This window comes from Vulpes vulpes, chromosome 16 (assembly GCF_048418805.1).
Source record: "Vulpes vulpes isolate BD-2025 chromosome 16, VulVul3, whole genome shotgun sequence".
In the NCBI taxonomy this organism is placed as follows: domain Eukaryota; kingdom Metazoa; phylum Chordata; class Mammalia; order Carnivora; family Canidae; genus Vulpes; species Vulpes vulpes.
Window position 1 is genome coordinate 7767648 of NC_132795.1, and position 24293 is coordinate 7791940.

General features: G+C 41.6%; 1 protein-coding gene across 2 annotated transcripts in view; it reads right to left on the minus strand.

The window, feature by feature from the left end:
* Positions 1-238: 238 nt before the first annotated feature.
* The window catches only part of XRCC5 (X-ray repair cross complementing 5), a 91316-nt gene continuing 67261 nt past the window's right edge, over positions 239-24293 (minus strand). For both annotated transcript variants that reach the window (XM_072741632.1, XM_072741633.1), the window contains 5 exons: positions 15903-16012; positions 13897-13993; positions 12124-12191; positions 3244-3318; positions 239-2490 (listed from right to left, as the gene is read on the minus strand). In XM_072741632.1, coding sequence (XP_072597733.1) covers positions 2476-2490; positions 3244-3318; positions 12124-12191; positions 13897-13993; positions 15903-16012 — 365 coding nt within the window. In that variant the 3' untranslated portion in view covers positions 239-2475. The remainder of the gene's footprint in view (positions 2491-3243; positions 3319-12123; positions 12192-13896; positions 13994-15902; positions 16013-24293) is intronic.

The window sequence follows — 24293 nt, forward strand, 5'->3', positions numbered from 1 at the left end:
CTCCTTAACAAGCCTGGAAGGCAGGTTATAGGTTGGGCACATTGACAAGGCCACACAATTTCAGGATCTGGGCTAGCAGTGTCCCTCCCACTCTGGGCAGTGACTCCAAATGAGCAACTGGCTTATGCTCTGGACCTAGGATACTGCAAGGAAGGGGGTCAACGGGAGACAGTGGACCCAAGAGATCACCTGTTGCTTGAATCAAATCACCTGCAAAGACAGGCATTACCACTGCACATTTTCAAAACAGAAACATGTATGTGTGCATTTATTTTTAAAGCCATCAGGGACTAGGTAAAAAAAAAACAAACCCAAAACTGGCTATTCTCAACATGGTTTTCTAAACAATTTTCCAAGATTCTAATGTTACATGTAAATTAATTGGCAAAGCCTCAAACTCATTTAAAAGTGGTTCTTAACGGGGCCAGCATGTACCCAAGGGGGCAGCATTTGGGCTGTGACGGAGGGGCAGAGGGGAGTCCCCTCCTTGATCTCCACCTCCTAAGGCAATACCCACCTTAGTGGCACAGAAGACCGAAGGTGACGGATGTCAGTCCGTGACTTCCGATTCGCTCACAAACCTATCATTTGTGGGACTAACAGGCTTCTGAGGCCTGGCTGTGGCCGGCGGATGATCACGTATTGCTTGCTCCTCTCCCAAGTCACAGCTGGTGGAACACCTGGGCGTTATTTACAGATCCACAAAACTCATTTCAGGGAAATGGGACTTTGGTGTGTTCACCCAAAACATCACGCAGGTCTTTACTCAAAAGAGTATGCTGTGCGCATGTCTATACAGCATGTACACTGTGCCTACAGGAAATGGATTTAGAAACTGCATGGCTAATTTAGTCCTTTCTCTCCTTAGCCTGTTAAACCTATTTCTTTCTTCAGGTGTTCAGATAAATTTAGGTACAAATGGGGTTAGAGAAGCACAAATAATCCCACAATGCACAACACACATCAGAAAGTATCAGGAGATCTAAAGGACTAAGCCGATTCCCCCTTTTCCCGGTGTGACAGAAGGACGGTTGCCGAGAGGAAACTCTGCAAACTGCTGAAGATGTGGAATGCTTCTCAGGCCACCGAACTCATTCATCTGCCAGGAGGAGCTGATGAGCATAAGGAAGAAGAGTCCAAAGCTTTCCCACTTGGTAGGAAATGTCTGTCATTCCTTGGCTTCGACAAGACAAGTGAGATACAGGCGGCAGCCCTCATGGCGGTTGCTTCAAACAGGCACCTGGATGTCAGGACTGGCTACGGCGCGCACAGCACTGAGCGGATGTCCTAGGGGCCCCAGGGAGCCACTCCTTCTCCACTCAGCTGACTGAACGATGTAGTCACGGAAGGCAGTTTTCAAGCAATGCACAGAGTGTCTCTCATTCTCAGCACAGCAACGAAGATTTCTTTTGCAGAGAATTCATGAGTGGCAATACACAGGAAGGGCAAGGCAGTCACGCCTTTAATATTACCTTTGCAAAATGAAGTGAAGCGGTGACCGTTTACGGGGGTGCTGAGGACATACAGGAGACTGGGCACCACGGAGTCTGGGACACCAAGGAAGGAGGAGTTAGAACTCGGGGAAAGAATGAGGTCTAGAACAAAATAAGGGTTTTGCTATTTTCTTATTTTAAGAAAGGGAACATCACCCAGAGAGAAAAGGAGACTGGTAGAAATGGAAAAGAATGGGAAATTAAGGGAGAAGTGTTTGAACACAACCCACACCTTCTCTTGGTGAGACCTCTAAGTTGGCAGTAATGAAATTATAAAATCTGAACTGAGGGGTGAATCTCTCCATTTGGTTTTCTTTTTTTTTAGGTTTGCAGATCAGTCAGAGGCTGGGCGTCTTTTCTTCATGACAGCACCACATAGCTCAGTACACACCCTCCCACCCTGCTTAAGGAAAACCCCCTCTACACACAGCTGACCTAATGTGGGGACTAAAAGGCTTCCATAAAGAGGAAGAGTCAGCCCTTAGCCATGATTTCCCAAACCCATCTTTTTGCTGGTAAGAAACTAATGCTGCTGTTTGATCGACAGAAGCTGTGATTGCTGCTCAAGGATCTGACCGTGGACTCTATCTCGCAGGGAGGACTGAGAAACTCGCCCACAACATGTCGTAGTTCTGGACGAGCCTACTTCACAAGGCCCATGATCTCACCAACATATCAGGTCACAAAACCCATTTTCCAGAAACTTCAAAGTACATGCATAATATACTGAGATTGATAAAGACCACAGAAAAAATAACACATCGGATCAGAAAATAACAAGGATTCTTTATAAACGTGTATGGGACCTAAATTATCCCTTACACATGTATATATTCATTCCAGAGAATTAGGAGCTTCACTTCCACATAACCGACAGGGACCATCTCCAGAGCTTCCAGTTCCCCCCAAATGGCTTCCTCTGGATAGAACTCCCAGCACAACAGCGATGGCAACTCTCGTAGATTCCCCACACAGCCACGACCTATATCAAGTCCAGCTGTGAACAAGAAGAACATTTTTAGAAAAGAACCAGACCGACCCCAGACCACTTCTCCGGGAGGAAGGAGGCAGTTTAATGACAGTGGCTCTCTTCACTGGTGGCATGCCTGGACTTCACACGTACTGCTATCTTAGGAGTTAAATACCAAGGATCTCACTACAACACTACGAACTCCACAAGAAAAGTTTTTCCTGGAATCAGCTGTCATGTGAGGCTTAAGGCAGGAAGTCTCTACACACGACAGGTGGATACAAAGCCAACACTTCCACAGCCTGCCAGGCACCCCAACGTGGTGTGAGGAGGTCCTGAACCCCCCATATGCCCCCATCGATTTTGTTGATATTAATTGGGAACGTTCAAGAATTAGACCTCTGAAAGGCTGTTTTTATTTGTGAACCCACACAAATTGCACCTTGTATTGCTTATTTTGGTTGAGAGCAATTTCAGTAAATGAGGACGTTGTGCTGCTAGGGAGAAATGGCCTTGCCAGTTCTTCTCAGTCCTTTACGGGAGAGGATTAAACTGAAAGAACAATGTAAGTGAAACCAGAGAGCACAGGAATTTCCATTATGAAATTACCTATCTGATTAAATTTATAATGGCAATAAATAATAGTGGAGGGAGCTTCTGGTGTGTCAGCAGTTAAAACTCACGTAAGAAACAAGTCTACGATAAGCAGCGTTGTGGCTGTATTTACAGCTCGGGTGAGTTCCATCTGGAGAACACCTGATATATATTAAAAGCACTTACTAAATCATCCACATCACCACCTTCTGCAAATACGGCTGCTGTGTCTTCATTTGGATGTTCTTTAGGGGCCAGAAACTGTGAACAAAAGTCGGGGACACCAAAATGACATACACGTTAGCCTCTCTGGATGGAGAGCACAGTCTGTAGCAGTGCCACAGGCAGACCTAAGAAGGCTTACTTAGCAAAGTCTCATTGCAATGGCCTCAAAGAAACACCACCTTGACGCATACTCCTCCGTATGGCCCCAGATGAGAGGACTGATTTTGAAGTTAAATAGCCCATATTAACTAGTCACCAAGAGAACGTTCTTGTGAAGATGGAGGAAATGACACGGCTCGCCAAGGCAGTGACTCCATGGAGGGTCCCATGTCAGGTGCAGAGGACACCTGATGCTACCATTTGTGTGTGCTTCTGCAGGATATATGTGCTCATTAGGGTTAAGAACCAAACTCCCCAAGCCAGAATGTCTTGGTCTCTTCTGAAAAGAGCACAAGAATCAAGTGTTTGAACTCAACAATTAGAATCGCATTCCTCAACAATATGGAGGACACAAGGAAAGACTTCCTGTAAATGATGTGAAACACAAAAATTGGTGAGCTTGGGAAACTGGGCAATTCCTTTTCTGGAAATCCTCCAACAGTGTTAGAAAGCATTGAAAAAGGACGTGGATGAGAAAAGCTTCTAGTGCATGCTTCTGATCAGCATTAGTATTCTAGACCTGGAGCTTAAAAAAGGCAGATGTGCAGAAAAGCCCTTGAATTGAAGTCTGTAAGGATCTAGGGATGAAATTCAGATTTTAAAAGGGTACTGGGTGCCCTTGAAAATCATCTGAAAACTCTTGCTCTCCATCCTGTCACTCCAGGAAATAGCAGGGGGACTTCTTTCCTCAAGGCCAAGTGGTAACTGCACCTAGGAGCTAGGTTTTATCAACCACTTATCTAACCATCAGAGGTGATCCATCTTCTGGTATCATAAGTACTCGAAATGGCAGCAAACCTAGAGAAGTGAATGTTTTTAAAGTGGGAAGCGGAAGGTTGGGTATTCCTCAGGGTCAATGTGCGTGGAGCATGCACGCACTGAGTGAGCCTTCCGGCCCCCGTCTGCTCTCCCGTGGCAGCCTCCATCCAGGATGGGAAGGTATAGTTCCACCTTCCTCACCATCTCAACATGAAAACATGGCAAGAATTGCTTTCCTTATACATTACCGTTTTGGGATAATGGACACCATTGAGGCCTCTGAAACCTAAGATTTACAAATAGGCTAAAATATATCACTTTAGCAAACCACAAACTAAAGTCACCTTTAAACATTAGGCTGCATGCAGCAAGTTTCAGGAAGCCAGGTTCTTTCACCGCTCGTGTCCAGAAACTCACGCACACAGGTAACAGGATGGCAACACTGGAGGCTGTATCTGCAGAACTGGTACCCTCGACGTGCCCATGACGGTTTGCTCTTGACTCAACCTCCCTCCTGGACTTTGTTTTCCCTCAGTCAAAACCACCTCACCATTCATTAACTTCAGTTTTGACTGAGAGAGTAAGGAATTTATCTTCTTCTCAGGACATTTATGAATCTTTCCATAGCCCCTTGTTGACCTTAAGCTGGACCACATTCAACGCTGGAATCAATGGTATGAGAGACAGGAAACGCTAGCAAGGGGTGGGGGTGGGGTAATAGTCCGCAACAGAACTGTAACAGAGCTTCCATATCATTAAGTCTATTTACTTACTCTGGTTGATTATTAAAAAAGATATCTGAGGGCCTAGTACAGATAAATTATTCACACACCTATTTGCATATGGTGTATGTCTAAAAGATTAAACTCTGCTCTATCCTGGATTCCAAGATATCTAGGATATCCTAGATTATGATTCTAATTATCATTATTAAAAGTGGTTTCCACTTTGTTCTGCTCTCCTACTCATTACCATTAACCCACATGATTTTTCCTACACTTAGAAATGCATGGCAAAAAGAAAAGATTTATCCAGTTTGAGTGGAGAGAATTAAAAGTAGAGCTGTGTCTTGCCACATACCTCAGTGAGGCCACAAATGATGAGCACCTTCCAAGTACAAACCTCCTGGGCTCAGCAGGTCGGACTATAGAGTCCGACCACATCCTTGATCACCCCTAGTAAGCAGGTGCGTGGTAAGCACTTATGAATCTAGAAAACCCCGAAGGTTTTCTGGCACACGGCCTCTATAAGCTCCAAACTCCATCCTCTCCTCACCTGCACAGCCCCTTTCACAGTGCGATTACCAGATAAATGGGGGCAGGACTGTCTGCACAGTGTGACCATGCTACATACAATTAAACACAAATGGCACATCTTGGAGACTAGGCCAAGTTCCTAGGAAGAGAGGAGCAGCAGCAAGCAAACTCTCACTTCTATCAAGTGCTAAACATCTGCAAGTGATTTTCCTGACAGATCTGCTTCATACTTCTGCGTAAGCAAATGATAGCTATGAGCTGGGCTGCCATCCATTATCTCCCCAAAGCCCCAGGCAAGGCTGATCCCTTACACATATCACTCTTCTTCATCAGAGTTTTAACAGCAAGTAATTTGCAGGCTGTGCGGTGTGACGGGAAGCTAGAGATACAGCAGAGAATTCAATGATTGGCCTGCTTTCTCAATAAAAGCAACGGACTCTGAACGCAGTAGGAAGGGGCAGGAGCCAACTCTCATCTTTTCTTGTGTTCTTTCCATCTGCAATGCTCAGAAGTCGAGAACAAACAGAAAGCACAGTTGTGTGACACATTCCTCCTTCCTCAAACCACCAAGATTTACTTGGGGTTACCAAGAAAGTGTCCTTGCTTGGAGAGCCTTATGAAATGGATAAACTATTACTTTGCAAGCACACTGAGGTGCAACCCTGGCCATAAGCAGAGAAATGGAGTCAATAACGCCTGCATAGAAACTTCCACTCTAATTCCTCCATAAGACTAAAAACTAATAATCGGCTTGTGCTCAGACCCTTACCAATCCCCAAAATAAAATCACATGGCTTCCACTGGGCTGACTCCAACATTATCAGGTGATTCCAAAGACTCACCCATAATCCAGATGTATAAAAGCATCAGGAAGAACAGGTCTGTTTGCATGTATCTTGTCTAAAAGGGCGTAGATCTGAGCTTTATATGCCCCTGTATCTTCTATTGTGCTACAGAGGCAATACTGCAGAGCAGAGAAATCCTGCAACCTAATGTGGGAGAGCAGAACCCCACCCTTAGCTCTGTTAGTTCCTCAGTAACCCTGGGCAAGCCGCTTGATCTTTCTATATTTAACAAAATGAGAATACTGCTACTACTCACTCTATCTCATGAGGCTGTGGTGGGTCTCAGATAAAGTATGCAAACTTGCTTTGTCATATTGTAGGTTTTATGTTCCAATATATGTTCACCAAATGATATGTACAAGAATATCCATAGCATTTTTAGGGGGGCCTGGGTGGCTCAGTCAGTTAAGTGTCTGTCTCTTGATTATGGCTCAGGTCATGATCTCAGTGTCATGGATCAAGCCCCGCATCAGGCTCCATGCTCAGTGGGGAGTGCTTGAGATTCTCTCTCCCTTTTCCTCTGCCCCTATCCCTGCTCTATTTCTCCCCCTCTCTAAAATAAGTGTATTTTTAAAAAGAGAAAGAGAGCATCCATAGCATTTTTATTCATAATTGCCAAAGTTTGGAAACAATCAAACGCCCATCATCAGGAGAATGAATAAATACATTGTGGTATAATAAAAGGGAGTACTATATAGCTATAATAAAGAACAGCTCTAACATCACAGATGAATCAAAAGGTTAAGGACAGGCAAAACTACTCTCAAGTGCCAGGTGTCAGAATTAGCAATAAGCTCGGGGGCTAGGGATTTCTACTGGGAAAGGTACATGGAAACTTCTGGAGTGATGTACATGTTCTGTATTTTGATCTGCATGGTGGGTGCCCAGATATGTGAACATGTAAGAATTTATCGGGTCGCACATTTAAGATCTGTGCATTTATTGTATGTATGTTCCACCTCAATATAAATTTTAAAACTGTATATTAAAAGTATCAACCTCTAAAGAAATATGAGGTAAAACTGTAGTGCTTTTCTTTGAATTAGCACAGAGAACACCTCCACCAGAGATTTAAGGCAGAGGAGGAAAGTGGAAAAGAGCAAAGGAAAATATCATGGGGTCAAGAGTGGACAGTCGTTAAAGAAAACGGTTCTCAAGAAATGATTTTTAAACTTTATCTTATAACCCTTCACAAGGCTTTGGAGATCTCTTACAAACTCACACACAGAAGACTGACTGGGTGCACTCTTGCCAACAGGGAAATTGAGCATCTTTCTTGTATATGATGTGGCTGGTGGAGAGGTGGCGCCATGGTGTGGCAGGAAGAGGACCATACTAGGACCTCAGGGGTCTTGATTCTAGTCAGTTCTGCTAACCATGAACTTGCCAGGAGACAATGAGCAAAACCATATCACCTCTGTAGACTGAGTCTATAAAATGACCAGATTGTTAACTTGTATCTATGAGGCTAAGGTGGAAAATCAATGTTTTTTTTTTTTTTATTTTTTTTGAAAATCAATGTTATCAACAATAAAGGAGGCTAGATTATGCAGCTACCAGGAAAACAAGTGCTAAAAAGATGATGATATCCACTCCAACCCTGAGTTGGTATCAAATGAGTATTTAAATAATCTTTTTTCCCCTCTGTGTTCCTACTATGGAGTAAAATGAAAGGAGGAACAGGGATCAGTCCTAGACTGGACTCCTGGTCAGGGACTTACTAAGAGATCTCAGCCATTTTATTTTACTTCTCTGGGCCCTAAATTTCTTCATCTATAAAATAAGAAGTTTAGACCAGATCAGTATTTTTCAGCGTCTGTTCCTGGAGGTCATCCTGAGGGCTCTTCCAAGTCCCCTGTGCAGGTAATCCCAACCTGCCGCACCCACTGCCCACCAACTGAGGAACACTACCTCTCTCTGGGTTATAGATGAGGCTTCCCCTGGAAGCTTTAGTTTTAAAAATAAAAACTGTTAGATCATTAGAATTCTTTTCAGCTGGATAAAATTATATACAACTTAAGCCAACTGTCTCTGCCATAGTTAAGGATCTGGCTTGTTTTAACTCTTCTAACCCAGGGCTTCCCAATGTCATTATCAACATTTTGGGTCAGAAAATTCTTAATGTGGGAGCTGTCCTGTGCACCAGAGGATGTTTCCCAACATCCTTGGTCTCTAGACACTAGGAGTCAGTAGTAGCAGCAGCCCCCTCCTCCATTATAACCACCAAAATGACTCCAGACAATGCCAATAATCTACTGGGGAGCAGAATCACTCCTTGTTGAGAATCCCTGTTCTAACCCCAATATGGGTGAGAAAGAAGAAACTTACTTAAAAAAGAGAGAAAGTCTTTGATAAAGAAGATAAACTTTATATGAAGAATCAGCCTATTCTAACCTTCTACAAGTCCAGGTGTTTTACTGATGGTGGCCTGGAGCAAACAACTTCCCAGCTGCTTCTGGAATATGTCATAATAAGCAGCATGCCACCCAACCACCACAGAACCATGCCCTGAGAAGAGAACGCAATTACCCCAAAACTCAAGCAAACACCAAGGGCAAATGGTCTATCAGTAACAAACAGAAAAAGTTAAGTGAAAGAACTGACAGGTTATAGGGACAATACAAATACATGTGAAAGAGGGATACTTATGTTTCGGCTTCAAAATGAAATGAGAGCTGTCAGTGAATTTAAAGGAAAGTAGCTATTTAAACATACGTCATGGAAGAACTTTCTATTTCTGTAGCAGAACTTAGATTTCTCAAAGAGTCATAAAATCTACACTTTTTGAGAATACACCAAAGAGAAATGGCTCTCCTTAAAATGTCCAAGTGTAAAGTTAAGATTTAATATTCATTTAAAATGGACATCCCTGGATAATTATTTCCTTTCAAATTGTCAACACTTAATAGCAATAATTTGACAGTTTGCTAACTTTAAATGACTTATATAAGTATCTTAGAAGACTTGAAATGGACTGTGAGTACTGCTCTTCAACTTCTGATTATAGTCAGGTTTCTTTAATTGATTATTTGGGGAGTGACCAAAGTCAACACTTTTTTTTGAAGGTAATATAAATACTGTGGTGTAGTCAGAAGAGACTATCCTCCCTGGCCTGGCTGCAGCGTGTCTCTCTCCTGGAAACCACAAGGGGCCAGCTTCCCCAAGCCAGACTCACACTCTTGTGATTCTCCCCATTATCCTATGTGTGTGTGCTCTCCTTCCTCTATACTTTTCTCTCCAAAAAGCTACAGTTGCCATTTAAAAACACTTTTAACACAAAGGATTACATTTTCCCCCTGAAAAACAAAATGAATGTTTCAGGAACCAAAAAAAAAAAAAAAAAGGCCAAGTTCTCAGAGCGGGCTTCAATTACAACCAACTAGAATCAGTTCTGCTGACCCTGGAACCACACGAGGACACTGCCCATACCTAGTCGTTAGCTCAAAGCCCTCCCTGCAGCTTAACAAACAGATGTTAAGATTCCCCACAGCTGGGCTCTGTGCTCCTAAGTTCCAGACACTGCATTTATAGCACAGAACAAGCCTCAGTTAGTTTGCAAGAAGCACGTCATCCCTTCTCAGATTTCTTTCCTCTCTACTATTCTGGACTCAGCTATGGGACACCTTTGGTTAAGATGCACGGCTGAGAAGAAAAATACTACCTTTATAGATCAGTGCCCTCCTCTTTCCTCAGTAACACATACTCAACTCTCACTTGCGTGACAGATTTCTTTAAAATGCAATAATGACTGGGGCACCCGGGAGGCTCAGTCAGTTGAGTGTCTGCCTTCAGCTCAGGTCCTGATCCTGATGGAGCCCCACATGGGGCTCTGCATTCAGAGGGGAGTCGGCTTGTCCCTCTGCCCCTCTTCCCTGCTCAAACTCTCTCTCTCTTCCTCAAATAAATAAAATCTTAAAAAAAAAAAAAAAGCAATAATGGACTAAAGTTAAATTATTTGCCTTATTATACTTGTTTAGCAAAAGCTGATAAACCTTCAGGCAAAGTGATGGTTAATTTTATGTGTCAACCCGGCCAGGCCAAGTGCCCAGCTGTGGTGCTAAACACTGGTCTGGATATTGCTGTGAAGGTATTCTGCAGATGTGACTAACATTTACAGTCAGCTGATTTGAAGTAAGGATCACCCTTGGTCATATTTGTAGACCTCGTCCAATCAGATGAAGGAATCTTGCCTCAACACTGTGATACAGAAATCTTGCCTGAGTTTCCAGCCTGCTGGCCTGCCTTGCAAATTCCAGGTATGCCGGTCCCCACAATTTCATGAGCCAATTCTTTAAAAGAAATAAATTTTTCCCCAACTCTCATACACACACATCCATATATATATTCTATTGGTTCTCTCTGGAGAGCACTGAATGATATATTTAGTTCAAGGGGGAAATATTATCATGCCACTATATAAAGTAACAAACAAAATCAAGCAGTTAAATGACATCCTCTAGAGGACTGACATATTCACAGTATTGACTGTGGTGGAAGAGGGTACAGACACAGTGGAGCCCCTTCTGAGACAATAATCAGCATGTCAGAGTACTTCTAAAATGTCAGGATTTTACTTCCTGCAAGCCGGGACCATACACGTTCTTAAGCAAAATGTTTTTGCCAGGCAAAGCATATTTAATACAAATTCTTGTATATTCTAACTTCTTTCCCAAAAAACACTATGGTTTTTGCCAAATGCCTTTACTGAGTTGAAACTGTAAGGCATTTTAAAATCTGGCCTGAATTTAGCCATAAGATGAATACTTCCAGCCTTGTTCCTGCCACTTCCTTAACAGATTCCTGTCTGCCAGCCCAGACCAAGCTCTCCATGAGGGTGTGTAGTTATGTTTCTGAATCTCCACTACCTTCTTCTGTAAGCCTGTAGCTGATTAAGTTTCTAGAGGGCAGGGATGCTGTCTTTGTTATATGAATCACATTATTTTTTTTTTTTTAAGGTTTTGTTTATTTATTTGAGAGAGAGAGAGCATGAACAGGGTGAGGAACAGAGGGAGAAGCAGGCTCCCCACTGAGCAGAGAGCCTGACTTGGGGCTTGATCCTGGGACTCCGGGATTATGACTGAAGCTGAAGGCAGACACTTTAACCAACTGAGGCACCCAGGTGCCCCTGAACCATATACTTCTGAGGTACTCTATTTAATTTTATTAAGCTTTCATCACAAACCTGAGGTCTAATGAAAGATCACCGCACTCAATAGCCACACATACTTGACTCATAGCTGAATCAGATTAAAACAGGGACCTCGGTCTGCTTGTGTCAATACATGAGGTCTTTTACTAAAAACACCTCTGGATGGTGCCTCACTCTGGAACACTAGGTTTCTCTACTTTGCTACCTACCACAATCACCTGAAGGGCTTTAAGAACTCAAACCCTGTCTGGGACCCCATTTCAGATTACCAGAATCTTTGAAGGTGGAGCTTGATCATCATATTTCTTAAATAATAGCTCCCCAGATGACTGAAGTGTGACCATGGTGGGAATCACTGGGCTGCCTGGATTTTACAGCCTTTACCAGGGTCTTGGATAAACTTGGAAGGCGCTATGGACTTCAAGAGCTCTAGAGCTAATGACAGTTCCAGGTGAGTTCTAGAAACGGGACTAGAGTCTATGGAAGACTGAAGGAGTTTACAATTTCTCCTATAAAAATGCTGCAGTGGAAGGAATTAGCCAATTGGTCAAAAAAAGAATGGGTACACTAATTTAGTTACCTTTAAAAGTTAAATTTTTCAAGGAAGAATGGGCATCAAGAAAATAATATCCATTACAATAATTTATCTAAAGATGGCATTATTCCTTAGTACCTGTTTGGCTTCCTCAGCTGTGACGGAACTTCCAGGAGCTTCATCTTTGGTGATCAGAGTAATTCCATCTAAAAAGTAATTCAGAGTGAAACCCAAGTTCAAAGAAACAATCCCAATCGTACCTTCCTCTCTACCACACCCCCTCTTACCTTTGCACTGGAGATTTTTTAAAACTCTACAGGGGCTTTCTCTATAAGAAATGGAAGACTGTAAAGGCACTTAACTCACACTGTTCTTCCCTCTTATCCTGTTTCCCACTTAGCTTGAGTAAAATAAAGGCCACATCTCAAATGATATTTGCTGCATGAAGTCTTCCCTGATTAAATCTCTCCTTCGGTTTTCAGATGCCTTTGTTGATGCCTTTGAAAAGGCTATCATCATATCTTGCCTTGTATAACTATGTGTACGAATTTTCTCTCTTCTAATGGACCATACTTTTCTCCAGGGCAGGGAATGGGTTTTATTCATCTTTCTATTCCCCTCAATGGAGTGCATGGCACGAGCTCAGTAAATAAATAACTGAATGACTATATAGTTTGGCCCAGACCCATTAGATACCCAATATAGGAATGTGCAGGCATTCTGACTTCTAGTAATGTTACTCGCTACTGATGGAATGGTCAGAAGCCCAAGGCTGGGAGGAAACATGCTCTCACAATGGTTGTATCTATCATTTAGCACATACATCAATTTTAGCTTAGTGAGAGCAAATGAAGGATAGGAAATCCACCCGTCAGTTTTCACTTCTTCCTAAGATTTTCTTTTGCCTCAAATGGCGGATGCACGATACACTTTCAGAAAAGCACATATATTTAACATCCATTTGCACCTAGAAATGGCATAGGTCATGTGTATTCTCTCAATAGGATATAAGCTTTCAGAAAATATGTACCTGTGTATGTCCTGTAAGTTTCTTTTCAGCAAACAATATGCTGGAGGCAATCAATAAATACCAAAACCAATCTCCTTCATCTACTAGGTCGACAGCAGAGACACCAAAGTGATTTGAGTAAGCCCCATTCACCACCTATTCTAATTGCTTTTGCTCCCCAGTGTAGAAGTTAAAGGGCTGAAAAATTAACTGTCAGGAAAATAGTTGCCTGTGTGATGAAAAGCTGCCCTTAGAAGCTGGATAGCTAGATATGCAACTCCTTTTTCACAGAATTTGCACAGAAAGATAGGTCGAAACTAATCTGAGGGCCCCACTTCAAGTGAAAAGTTTCATAATTTTCAACATCACTGTTTTCATAAGAGGTATTTTTAATAGGTAATATCTTATACCTGGTTCTGAAGGAAAATCAAGTCAGGTGAAAAAAAAAATGGAGGCGATCCAACATCAAGCCTAACACTGAAAGATTGTGTGTTGCTTTCTTTCTAGGCTGAGTTTGCACTGGTCACTGTGAATACATGAGGTAGTAGCTTTGGTGATGAAAATGCTGGTCTGCTGCTATGGAAAGCCTAAGAACATGCTAATGAGAAGTAGCAGGAGGGCAAAATGTGGGTGAGGTCAGGGACAGTGCTGTGGGTCCAGGAGAATGGAAGAGTCCAAGAATCTGAGAAAGGGGGCAATGTTTGCCCATATAGGTTCTTCCAACAGATTGAGAGGTACCATCTTGGAAATGGGTCATGCTACCCAGAATTTCAAGATGGGACTTTTATGTTTACTTATTTATTACTTATTTTTTTGCACTTACTAATAAGCAAGATTTTCACTCACTGGATTTAGAAAAAATGGCATAAGATATTTGGAGAAAATGATAAAAGACACCTTACCCTGAATGACAATTTCCCAGAAATGATTTAACTGTTTCATTTCCACTTTCTCTCGAAGAGCTCTCAGGAAATCATTAAAGCGTTGCTCTTCTGAAAACTTTGGTGGCATGCAGGGACAGAGAGGCGTCAGGTCAGAGCAAATACTGAAACAAGTCATTCCTAGGAAAAAGGGCTATATACACTGAATCCACTGTTATTTATAAGAAAAGTATATAGGGGCACCTGGGTGGCTCAGTAGTTGAGCGTCTGCTTTTGGCTCAGGTCATGATCCTGGGGTCCTGGGATCGAGTCTCACATCACACTGCCCTCAGGGAGCCAGCTTCTCTCTCTATGTCTGTGCCTCTCTCTATATATCTCCCATGAATAAATAAAGTCTTAAATATATACATATTTTAATATTTAATACATATACATATTTTCATTACATAATATATGTAATATATATTTTTATTACATACATACATATATATATTATATGTAATATCCTTCTCTGGTAAACGAAGAGATTTGGTCTGGCATTCCAATTTCAGCTTTGTTTGCTGGGAACCTCCCATCTGTGAAAGGTACATGACTGCTCAGAGCCACACCAGTTTTTCAGTGGCCTGGTGCTGTGCTTTTTAACCTTCTTCCATATAGACAAAGTCAAACAAAAATAGAAGAGTTTCATGAATGCTCATATACCCATCACCCAGCTTCAGTAACTGTCACCTCAGCTAGTCTTGCCCTACCTATTCCCCTACCATCTCCCACAGCCCTCGGATTGTTTGGAAGCAAACGCCAAGCACATTATGTCATTTATAAATATTTTGGTATGCAGTATCTAAAATATAGAGAGGGACTCTTTTTTTAAAAAATACCAAAAAGTTAGTAATAACTCCTTAACAGTAGTAAATAACCAGTCAGTATTCACATTTTCCCAATTATAAAGCCCTTTTCCTTTCTTGTGTGTATTATAGATTTTGCAGTTAGAAAAGGTCTCCATGTTAAGAGTGTCTGAAATGTCTCTAGAGTCTCCTGATGCTCTTCCATCTCTCCCTGGCTTTTAAAAATTTTTTATTTTTTTAAGAAATCGAGTGACCGGGTAATTTCAAGGACACGCGGTGACAACAGTGCAGAGAGGTGTTACTGGGTGCTCTATCTAGCTCGGGGTAGTGCTAAAAAAGCAAGACATTTTCACTACCTTTTCCCACTTACACCAGATCATTCTCCACTCGGGACATCCTTGTCTTACACTGACTCTCTTTGCCCATATCTATAGGGCATTTGGATCATTTACTCCTGAATCTTCTAATTTTAACAATTTTCTCATTTTCTTATCATTCTTTGTAAGAACCTAAACAATGCAAGAATTAACTCACACAGCCAATACTTAATAAGCACCCACATGAGAACATATACTACAACTGCGCCTGCTTTAAAAATATACTTTCTAATTTAAATTTGCTCACTCTTGCCTAGAGTTTACATATAAAAGCCTAGAAATAATTTGGAAGATTTTCACAGTTTTTTCAAAATTCCTAATAAAACAAACAGAAAACCCACACAAAAAGTGAGGTGTGGCTCTGAGTAATTAATTTTCAGCGTTCTTAGTATTTCCTGGCATTCCAGATCCCCACACCCCTCTTCATAAAATCCTTCTAAAAAATCACACCAATATATATTTTTATCAATTTCTTTAAAATAGCCAGTCCTTTAATGAATGGGTCACCAGAGGTTACAATGGAAATTTCCCTGGTTCCATAAATAGAAATCATGCAGTCATGGCTATGATGTAATAAGCAGCTAACTCCCAGGGATGAAGCATCCCCATTTACCCCACCCAGCTTTATGCCCCCTCAGAAACGACAGTGATAGTAAAAAGATAGTCATTTCGGCATTTCTTGGCAAACACTGCTATTCACCATAAGAACAATTATTTCCAAAGCCCGTGCTTGTGGGGTGCTGTATGTCTCCCCTGTGATGGTGGCTGTTTAGGAAGAGGACAACAGCATATAGGATTGTGTTACCTGAATGGCTTCTTGCCGGAAGACTGTGATGCAGTCCATGCTCTTCATAAAATATGGTGTCTCATTAGTATCCAGAAACTGTTCTATGCGATTTATCAGCTGGCAACTTGCTAGAACATAAGACAACAAACTTATTGTCCTCATTTTGAGCGACACTGGTTATAGAGAGAGAATATGCTTTGTGTGCCTGTTAAGTATGTATTATGGTTCAGAAGCCTCATGGTCAGTATGCACAAAAGCTATTCTTCTTTTGGGGGGGGGGGAAGGGCAGATGAGATGCAAAATGCTGATTCTGAAAGTCTGTATTTGAAAAGTTTGGGTAATACTTACTGATATCTGCCAAGAAATAAGATGTAATTTCTAAAGTGTTTAGACTTACAGCTAAATGTTCCTTATGGGACTAATACTAAATGGTGTTTTAAAAAATTGTGGTTGCTTTTTATTCTCCCCTCGGAATTTAGGGGCCATCTGGATAATTTGGAACTGTCTTTCCTGGTATAGTCATAGAAAACAGATCCCCTAGTCCTTCACCTAATCTCACTCATGATAAATGTCAAACAGTGCCAGACGGAGAAGGGTAATGAGCCAGGGACACCCCATCTTCTACCAATCATAGGTCAAATTAGAAAAGACCAGCCCTTGTCTTAATTTAATACTATTCCTTTAGAATGAGGAATCATTGCTACATTATCTTCTGCCCTTGGCTGAACCTGATATTCTCTCTGTTGTTCCGCACTCTACAAGCCATGAATACTTAATAAACAATAACTGTTAGCAAGCAATGTCATAAATTCTACAGAAGGAGGAAATGCATTAATAATGTTATTGTTTTTAAGATGGGTTGCAACTTGAGGCTGCCTCACAAACAAATATTTTTCAAAATGAAAAAAAGCAGAGGAAAATAGCAACATAAAGTCTTCAGGGAATGTAAGTTGCTAAGCAGACTGAAACTGCCCCTTACGACTGGTAGAGAACAAACCAAGGAGATGTACACATTCATGGCATAAAGGCTCACTCTCACTCGTGCCCTGAAACCACTCATTTGCTGGGTGGCCGGGCAATTTATGCTGAACGGTCAAGGTGTGACCACAACCACAGCCTTGTCTGAGCATCCTAAGAGTTAGGAATGGGTACATGCACAATACTAATGAAACTACTTTCAAGGCTTGCCTATAAAGGCTTGAGGCTACTAACTGAATCACAGTGACCTGAATACTGTTCAATGTTTTAGGAAAGACATGAAACTCAGTACCATCAACTTACTTCCAAAGGACCCTACAGCCAAATGGAAAGGATTAAAAATATTGGACAAAGTGGGGTACGTGGATGGCTCAGTTGGCTGAGCATCAGGCTCTTGATTTTGGCTTAGGCATGGTCTCAGGATCATGAGATAAAGCCCCACCTTGGGCTTGGGATTCTCTCTCCCTCTATCCCTCCTCCAACTCACATGAGCTTTCTAAATAAATAAAATCTTAAAATAAGAACCAAAACAAAACCAAAACAAAACCAAAAACCTGGTCAGGGGTGCCTGGGTGGCTCAGTTGGTTAAGTGTCTGCCTTCAGCTCAGGTCATGATCCTCGGTCTTGGGATCAAGCCCAGCATCAGGGTCTCTGCTCAGAAGGGAGCCCGCTTCTCCCACTGCCTCTGCCTGCTGCTCTGCTTGCTTGTGCTCTCTGTGTCAAATACTAAATAGATAAAATCTTAAAAACAAAACAAAACACACCTGGACAAAGTATTTCCTAATATAATAACTTTGCAGCAAGAGAAAAATATCCCCATCTCTTTCACCAACTAGAAGACTACGATCTCCATTATAATAAAGTACTTAGCAAACTTGAGGGATTAAAGAAACAATTTCTTCCTTTCAATTCTGAAATCTTTACCAATTTTATCCCGCAGTGGTGAATTAATACTCAACATTCAAAGGAGAGAAAGGATGTTCGGATGGGTCTTTTTAAGCAAGGTAAATAACACAGCCCTGATGGGTAGGCAGAGAGGAAAGCCAACAAGAATCTCAAGGCAATAGAAGCTACCTCCTTCTTCAGCTTGGAGAAGGGAAGTGACAGAAGGGTCTGACCAGGGCCCTACACCACTTAGAGCAGCCTGCTGGCTCTGAGAGGCGGATGTGAAAACACTCGGAGTTATGGATCTAGGCACAAGAGCCTTCACAGGCCATGGGTAGTAATCCCAGACACTAATGTTCCTCATTTCTTTTGAAATGAGAGTGAGGGACCTAAGTGAGCTACAATGTAAATGTTTCTCTTGATGTAGTGATTAATTTTCAGTAACTTAACCTAGTATTTATTTCCTGTGTAACTGTCACAGGGTAGACCCTGGAGTGTATTCTGTGGAAGACATGATTAAGGTGAAGATGAAGCCCTTGCCTTTAAGGATTTTACAGTCTAAGAGGGGATATAACATGTATACAAAAGTAATAACAGGAGGTAAATGTGAAGAGGACTATGACCTGTATGGAAACATATCCGCTGATGTAAATTTTTTAAAATCTTTGGTGACTGATTATAAGAAACTTTCATAAATGAACGTGGCTTTTTTTTTTTTTTTTTTTTTTTTTTGCTGGGCAATGAAAACCAGCAGTTGACCATCATATAGCAGAAAACAGAATGAACAAAGGAGAAGAGGAGAGGTGGGAAAGCACAGGTACGTCTGAAGAGAAGCAAATAGTCTAGCACATGGAGTCCAAATAGGAGGGGAAGGAGGAGGAGGAACAATCAGCTAGGGGAAGGCTGGAGGGGTGTGGTCCCAGAGGACAACAGTCTGTGTGAGGGTCCTGAGGCAGGATGGAGCTTGGATCCAGAGCAACTGCATGGGAGGAGGGCTAAAGACCAAGCTCATAGAGAGGGAAAGGAACTGACAAGGGAGCTAAGAATGAGTGGTAGGCAAAAACCAGGAGGGTACAGTATCACAGATGCTAAGAGATTAAAGAGGAGAGCTGTCTGTGTGTGTCCAAACTGTGACATAAAGACTGCAAGAGAAAGTATAAAAAGTACAAAGGATTAGGTACTGAAGCTTAGGGAGTCCTTAAATCCGGGAAACCATAGATCAACTAAATAGGGACTGAACTGCTTTGGAAAAAAGTTTCCTGACCCATTTTGTCTCGACATATGATGGTGTGTGCACACACGTGCATGCACACACACACACACACACACACGGTTACCATCTTACAGAGGAAAGTATTTAGGAGACTGAAATAAAGCAAAAGCAAAAGCCAATAATCCATTTGCAGTGATGATATAGGAAAGAGGGGATATAAGAAAAAGGAAGTAGGAGTTTCAACATCTACTTTCTTTTTAAGAATGAACTGCAGGGGGACACCTGGGTGGCTCAGTGGTTGAGCATCTGCCTTTGGGTGAGGTCATGATCTCAAGGTTCTGGAATCGAGCCATAAGTTGGGCTCCCTTCTCAGTTGAGAATCTGCTTCTCTCCCCTGCTCGTACTCTCTCTCGCTATCTCTCTCTAAAAAATAAATCTTAAAAAAAAAAAAAAAAAAAAAAGAATCAAGTTCTTATGTATTTGTGGGCCTAACTGAATTGAGTTTTCTTATTTACATGTTAGACCGTCTTTTTCTCTAGGAAGTTCAAAACACAGGGAGATAAACATCTCCAAACTTGCAATAAATCCAATGAATACAAAGAACCAGATTTTGCCCTTTCAGGAATCATCAGTTACATGGCCTGTGCAACTGGCCCATGATTCCAAATTCTGTTGGTCTATCCAGACTATTTTGTGGTTCACTGACTATCATGAACCATTTAACACCAGCAAATAGCTGTGATGGATGATGTTGTAACATACTGAGTATCACAGTGGGTTGTAGACAAGACTTCCCTTCCAAAGTTTGGTGGCACTTCACATTTTCCTGCCATTTTAAATAAAAGTAAAATGCAGAAATGGTTGACAAAAGTAACATTCTACTTTAGCTAGATGATACTTTTGAAGCTCCCATCCGCCCCACGCCACAGAAGGGAAATGCCGATCATCACAGTGCTCATCACTGCTTCTACATCAATTATAGGGTATGGAATGGCCTGTCCGTCTTCATACTCAGTAAATCACAGCCCCAACTACAATCACCAAAATGCTTTTCAGAATTAGTCAGAGGCTCAATAATACTCATTGTAGCTAATAGAAAAGATGGCCACTGAAAGGACCATCCATCTTAGGCAAGGGACATCATTTATTTCAAGGAGCATTCAAGATCAAACAGTCAGTAAAGCGTCTGATTCTTGATTTTGGCTCGGGTCATGAGATCGAGCCCCAGCGTGAAGCCTGCTTAAGATTCTCTTTCTCCTTTTCCCTCTGCCCCTCCTTCTCTAAAAAGAATTTTAAAAATAAAATAAAAGCAAATTACCCTGAAAAATAAAATAATTCTTTTGGGTCACTTGGGTGACTCAGTCGGTTAAGCACCTGCCTTCAGCTCAAGTCACGATCCTGGGGCCCTGAGATACAACTCCATATAGGGCTCTCTGCTCAGCGGGGAGCCTGCTTCTCCCTCTCTCCACCCCCTGCTCATGCTCTCTCTCAAATAAATCTTTAAAAAAAAAAAAAAGGTCTAGACTTTGAGGTTTTAAATATGAGCATTATATATTAACCCAGCATCTTACACATGTACAGATTGTTGATACACAAAATTAGTCTCAATAATACTTCAGTGTTATATTAAAAAAGCAACCCAGATAGAAAACTGTCATGTATGGGGAAAATGGCAGAGTATTTTTTGTTTAATCTGAAATGTATATTCTCCCTCTCTAGAGAAAATATTCAAAACCACTGAAAATCCCTGAAAATGAATCACCTCTCTTAATGTACAGTCTCAAAGGCCTAAAGACTTGGGGCCATGTGCTTGTCAGCCTCTGACTTGACATTTGCTTACTACCTGTTCTCTGCAAAGATGTTTCCAACAGAATGAAAGAAAGTCAGTTATTGTGGGTTTTTTCCCCTTCACTGGACAGAGCCAAAGCAGCAGTGGGTTTGCTCATCTGTCACACAATATATATAAAGGGCTGTAAAACCATCTCAAATGATTTTACTCAACCCAGGCATCATTCAGGATGTTTCCCAATTTAATCCTTCTCACTATCTCAATGCCTCATGTGAACTGTAATTATTGAAGGGGTTCACATTTTGCAGAAGTTGGCAGTTAAATTATTTTTGAATGTTAAGAACAGATTTACACAACGACAGAGGTATCTTCATAAAACAAAGTGATGGTATAATTTAAGCACTTAAATAAATATATGGTCAGGTCAGTAATTAAGAGAATAAAAGAATAATATCTATCGGCAAATAAAACCCAAAAACAAGTAGTCCAGTCTGCCACCGATTAAATGCTCACGTAAGTACAATCACCATTTTAAGCCAGAAACTTATATAAGAAACATTTGCCTGATAAGAAAATGAGCCTGTATTTTAATACTAATACAGGCAACTAGAACAGAAATGGATAGCCAACAGGCTTATGTCTCTTTACTACATGATATAAATTAGTCATCGTGGGTAGGCACTGCGCATCTATCAGTCAGGGTCCAACCAGAAAAACAGAAATCACTCTGAATACTTAACAAAGGAAATTTAATGCAGACAATTTGTTACCCAGGTGATGAAGAGCTGTAAAACCAACTGAGAATGGTGCTGTAACCCAGAGATTAGAAACAGCAAGAAGCCCTTAGCATCCCGTGGCAGTGCAGGGTAGGGGTAGAAAACAGAAGAGGGAGGTATAATGACTAGAGCTCAGGGGCCTGTCCGAGGGGAGCTGAAGCCATGGAGGAGATGTTGGAGATGTTGCCTGACACAGAGGAAGAAAGAAATACTCTGGCTTCTCCCCCCTGCCTCACCTCCCACCAGTTTCCCACCAGGGTTTCCTGTTGGTTGAACCCTGGAGGAGGCTAGTAATCATGGGAGGCTGGAAAATGGAACCTGCAGGGGCTAGTTCTGTCCCCCTGGCCTCCACCCCTCAGATCTGGTGCACAAAGGGGAAGGGTGAGGAGTGATCTAGGGGCCACTCAAGACAGTTGGTACTACGAGCCCATACACAGGGATGCCCCATTTTGTGCACTGGATGTATCTTGCAAATGCAAAGTTAACAAAGTATTCTTTAAACAATAAGGGAAGATAAAATATATAGGTTTTTTTGTCCTTTCTAGTGAAACAGGATACAATGACATTCAACAGAAAGTTACTGAAAAGGTTCACAGTCATTTATTTAAGGCGCTTCCCAGCCCAGTACATATATATATGTAAAATTATATATACCCATGCAGGACTCCTGGGTGGCTCAGTTGTTTAAGCATCTGCCTTCAGCTCAGGTCATGATCCCAGGGTCCTGGAATGGAGCCCCACACTGGGCTCCCTACTCAGCAGGGGGTCTGCTTCTCCCTCTCCCTCTGCCCACCAACCCCCCCCCACCCCCAATGCCCTCACTTGTACTCTCATCTCTTTCTCAAATAAAAATTAAAAAAAAATATATATATGTATATACAAAGCATACTTCTATAAAACCAGAACTATGTTAAAAAAAAAAAAAAAAGAGATTTTCCTGTTACTTGAAACATCTTTCCAGCTACATACATCTCCCTTTCCCTCAGGTTTAACAGCGTGAAACCCAGGGAACAGCGGCCACACAACTGTGTGGATTATGACAAACCAGAAGCACTGAAGTGACTGAACCCTTCCCATGGTGTTTCTCTTTTCACAGAAGTCAATGATCTTCTGAAAATTTAAGTACAAAAAAAGAGATCCTAAATATTTTCCTCTCCATGACAAAAGATATGCTGACTTATTTCTTAAAGGTCCTTTTCTGCTGCTCTTTCCAGAAGAGGCTGATCTGGATCCAAGACCCCAGGCAGAACCTGCCCTCAATGTTTGTGCTCCTTGGTCTGGTATTCCTCGTTTTAGTTTTGTGGTCTTTAATGAAATATTTTTGTTGGGGAAAAAAGAAATCAATGGGTGGAACAAAATAATCTTGAGAATTAGGAAAAAAGCATAAGCTTTATGAACCTGTAAATGGTGTTCGAATGTCTTATCTTTCAGCAGGCAGACCGTGAAGTAGATGCAGCGCTGTCCTGCTCTCTGCCTCTTCCCTCATCTTCCCCCTTTTAGAAACTGCTCTGCAAGCCTACTGGCCCCAGAATTCCTCACTGAGCATAGAAAGAAGCTGCCTGCCTCCCTTTTGGGATCTGAAACAGGCCGTAACCCCACAGCACAGCACCACAGCCACGGGATCACACATAACCAGTGGCACAGGAGACTGAACGAATGTATATAAAACGTTGACCACCTCAATAGTGGGGATACAGCTTTGGTGGGGTTTGTATTATTATTTTTTCTTACCAATAACTAAAAAAACTCAATTAAAACCTCACCATTTAAGCTCCACAAGTTCAGTCACAGCCCATTTTTTTCATGCTTAACGATTTTCTCATTAAATGCAGTAATTTCTTACAAATTGCACTAATAAAAGTAGGTCCTGCTGGGTGTTTCCCCCCCTTTTAAATGCTGGCTTTTCATTGATGTGTTAAATTAAAACCCCAGGCACAAGGAGCAGAGTAAATGCAAAGTCTTTATTGTCAGAATCCATTCCTGCAGACTCTGAGATCCCTCTCATTTTATTTTTGTGTTTATTTGAGCTAACTGTGAGTCCTGCTTTTTAGCCACAGGAAGAATGACACTGAAAGTCTCTTGGTCTTAGCTCTCTAGAGAAAAGGTGATAGTATGAGCTAATGAGAAACTAGAAAAATGGCATCCAGCAAGCCCACTGGTGGTAAGCTCACTTTATGTAATGTTCTCTCCACAAGAGAACATTATAACAAATATTTTTCTTTCTGGATGAATACTATTTATCATCTTAAATAATTTTGGTGTAAAACCAGGTCTGTTCCTGAGTTAGCTGTAAAATTTCAAGTTTCCTGGTCAAAGGGTGGGTTCCATGACATTCTATGCTCTTTGTTTTTTTATTAACAACGCTCAATTTAACCATTAAAGGCCCAGGCCCAGTTAACATGTCCCATAAAACCTGAAGGTTATCAATGAATATTTATGGATATACAGGGCATACAGCAGTTTGCTAACAACCAAAGAATGTCCTTTTTTTTTTTTTCTTTTTTTTTTTTTTTAAGTGTAACTAATTTCCCCAATTCCAGAACGGAGTTAATTTAAAACCCCAAATCGGGTGGCTCAGTGGTTTAGCGCTACCTTCAGCCCAGGGCCTGATCCTGGAGACTCAGGATCGAGTCCCACACCAGGCTCCCTGCATGGAGCCTGCTTCTCCCTCTGCCTGTGTCTCTGCCTCTCTCTCTGTGTCTCTCATGAATAAGTAAAATCTTAAAAAAAAAAAAAAAAAAAAAAGGAAGCTAAAGGAAGACTTTTTC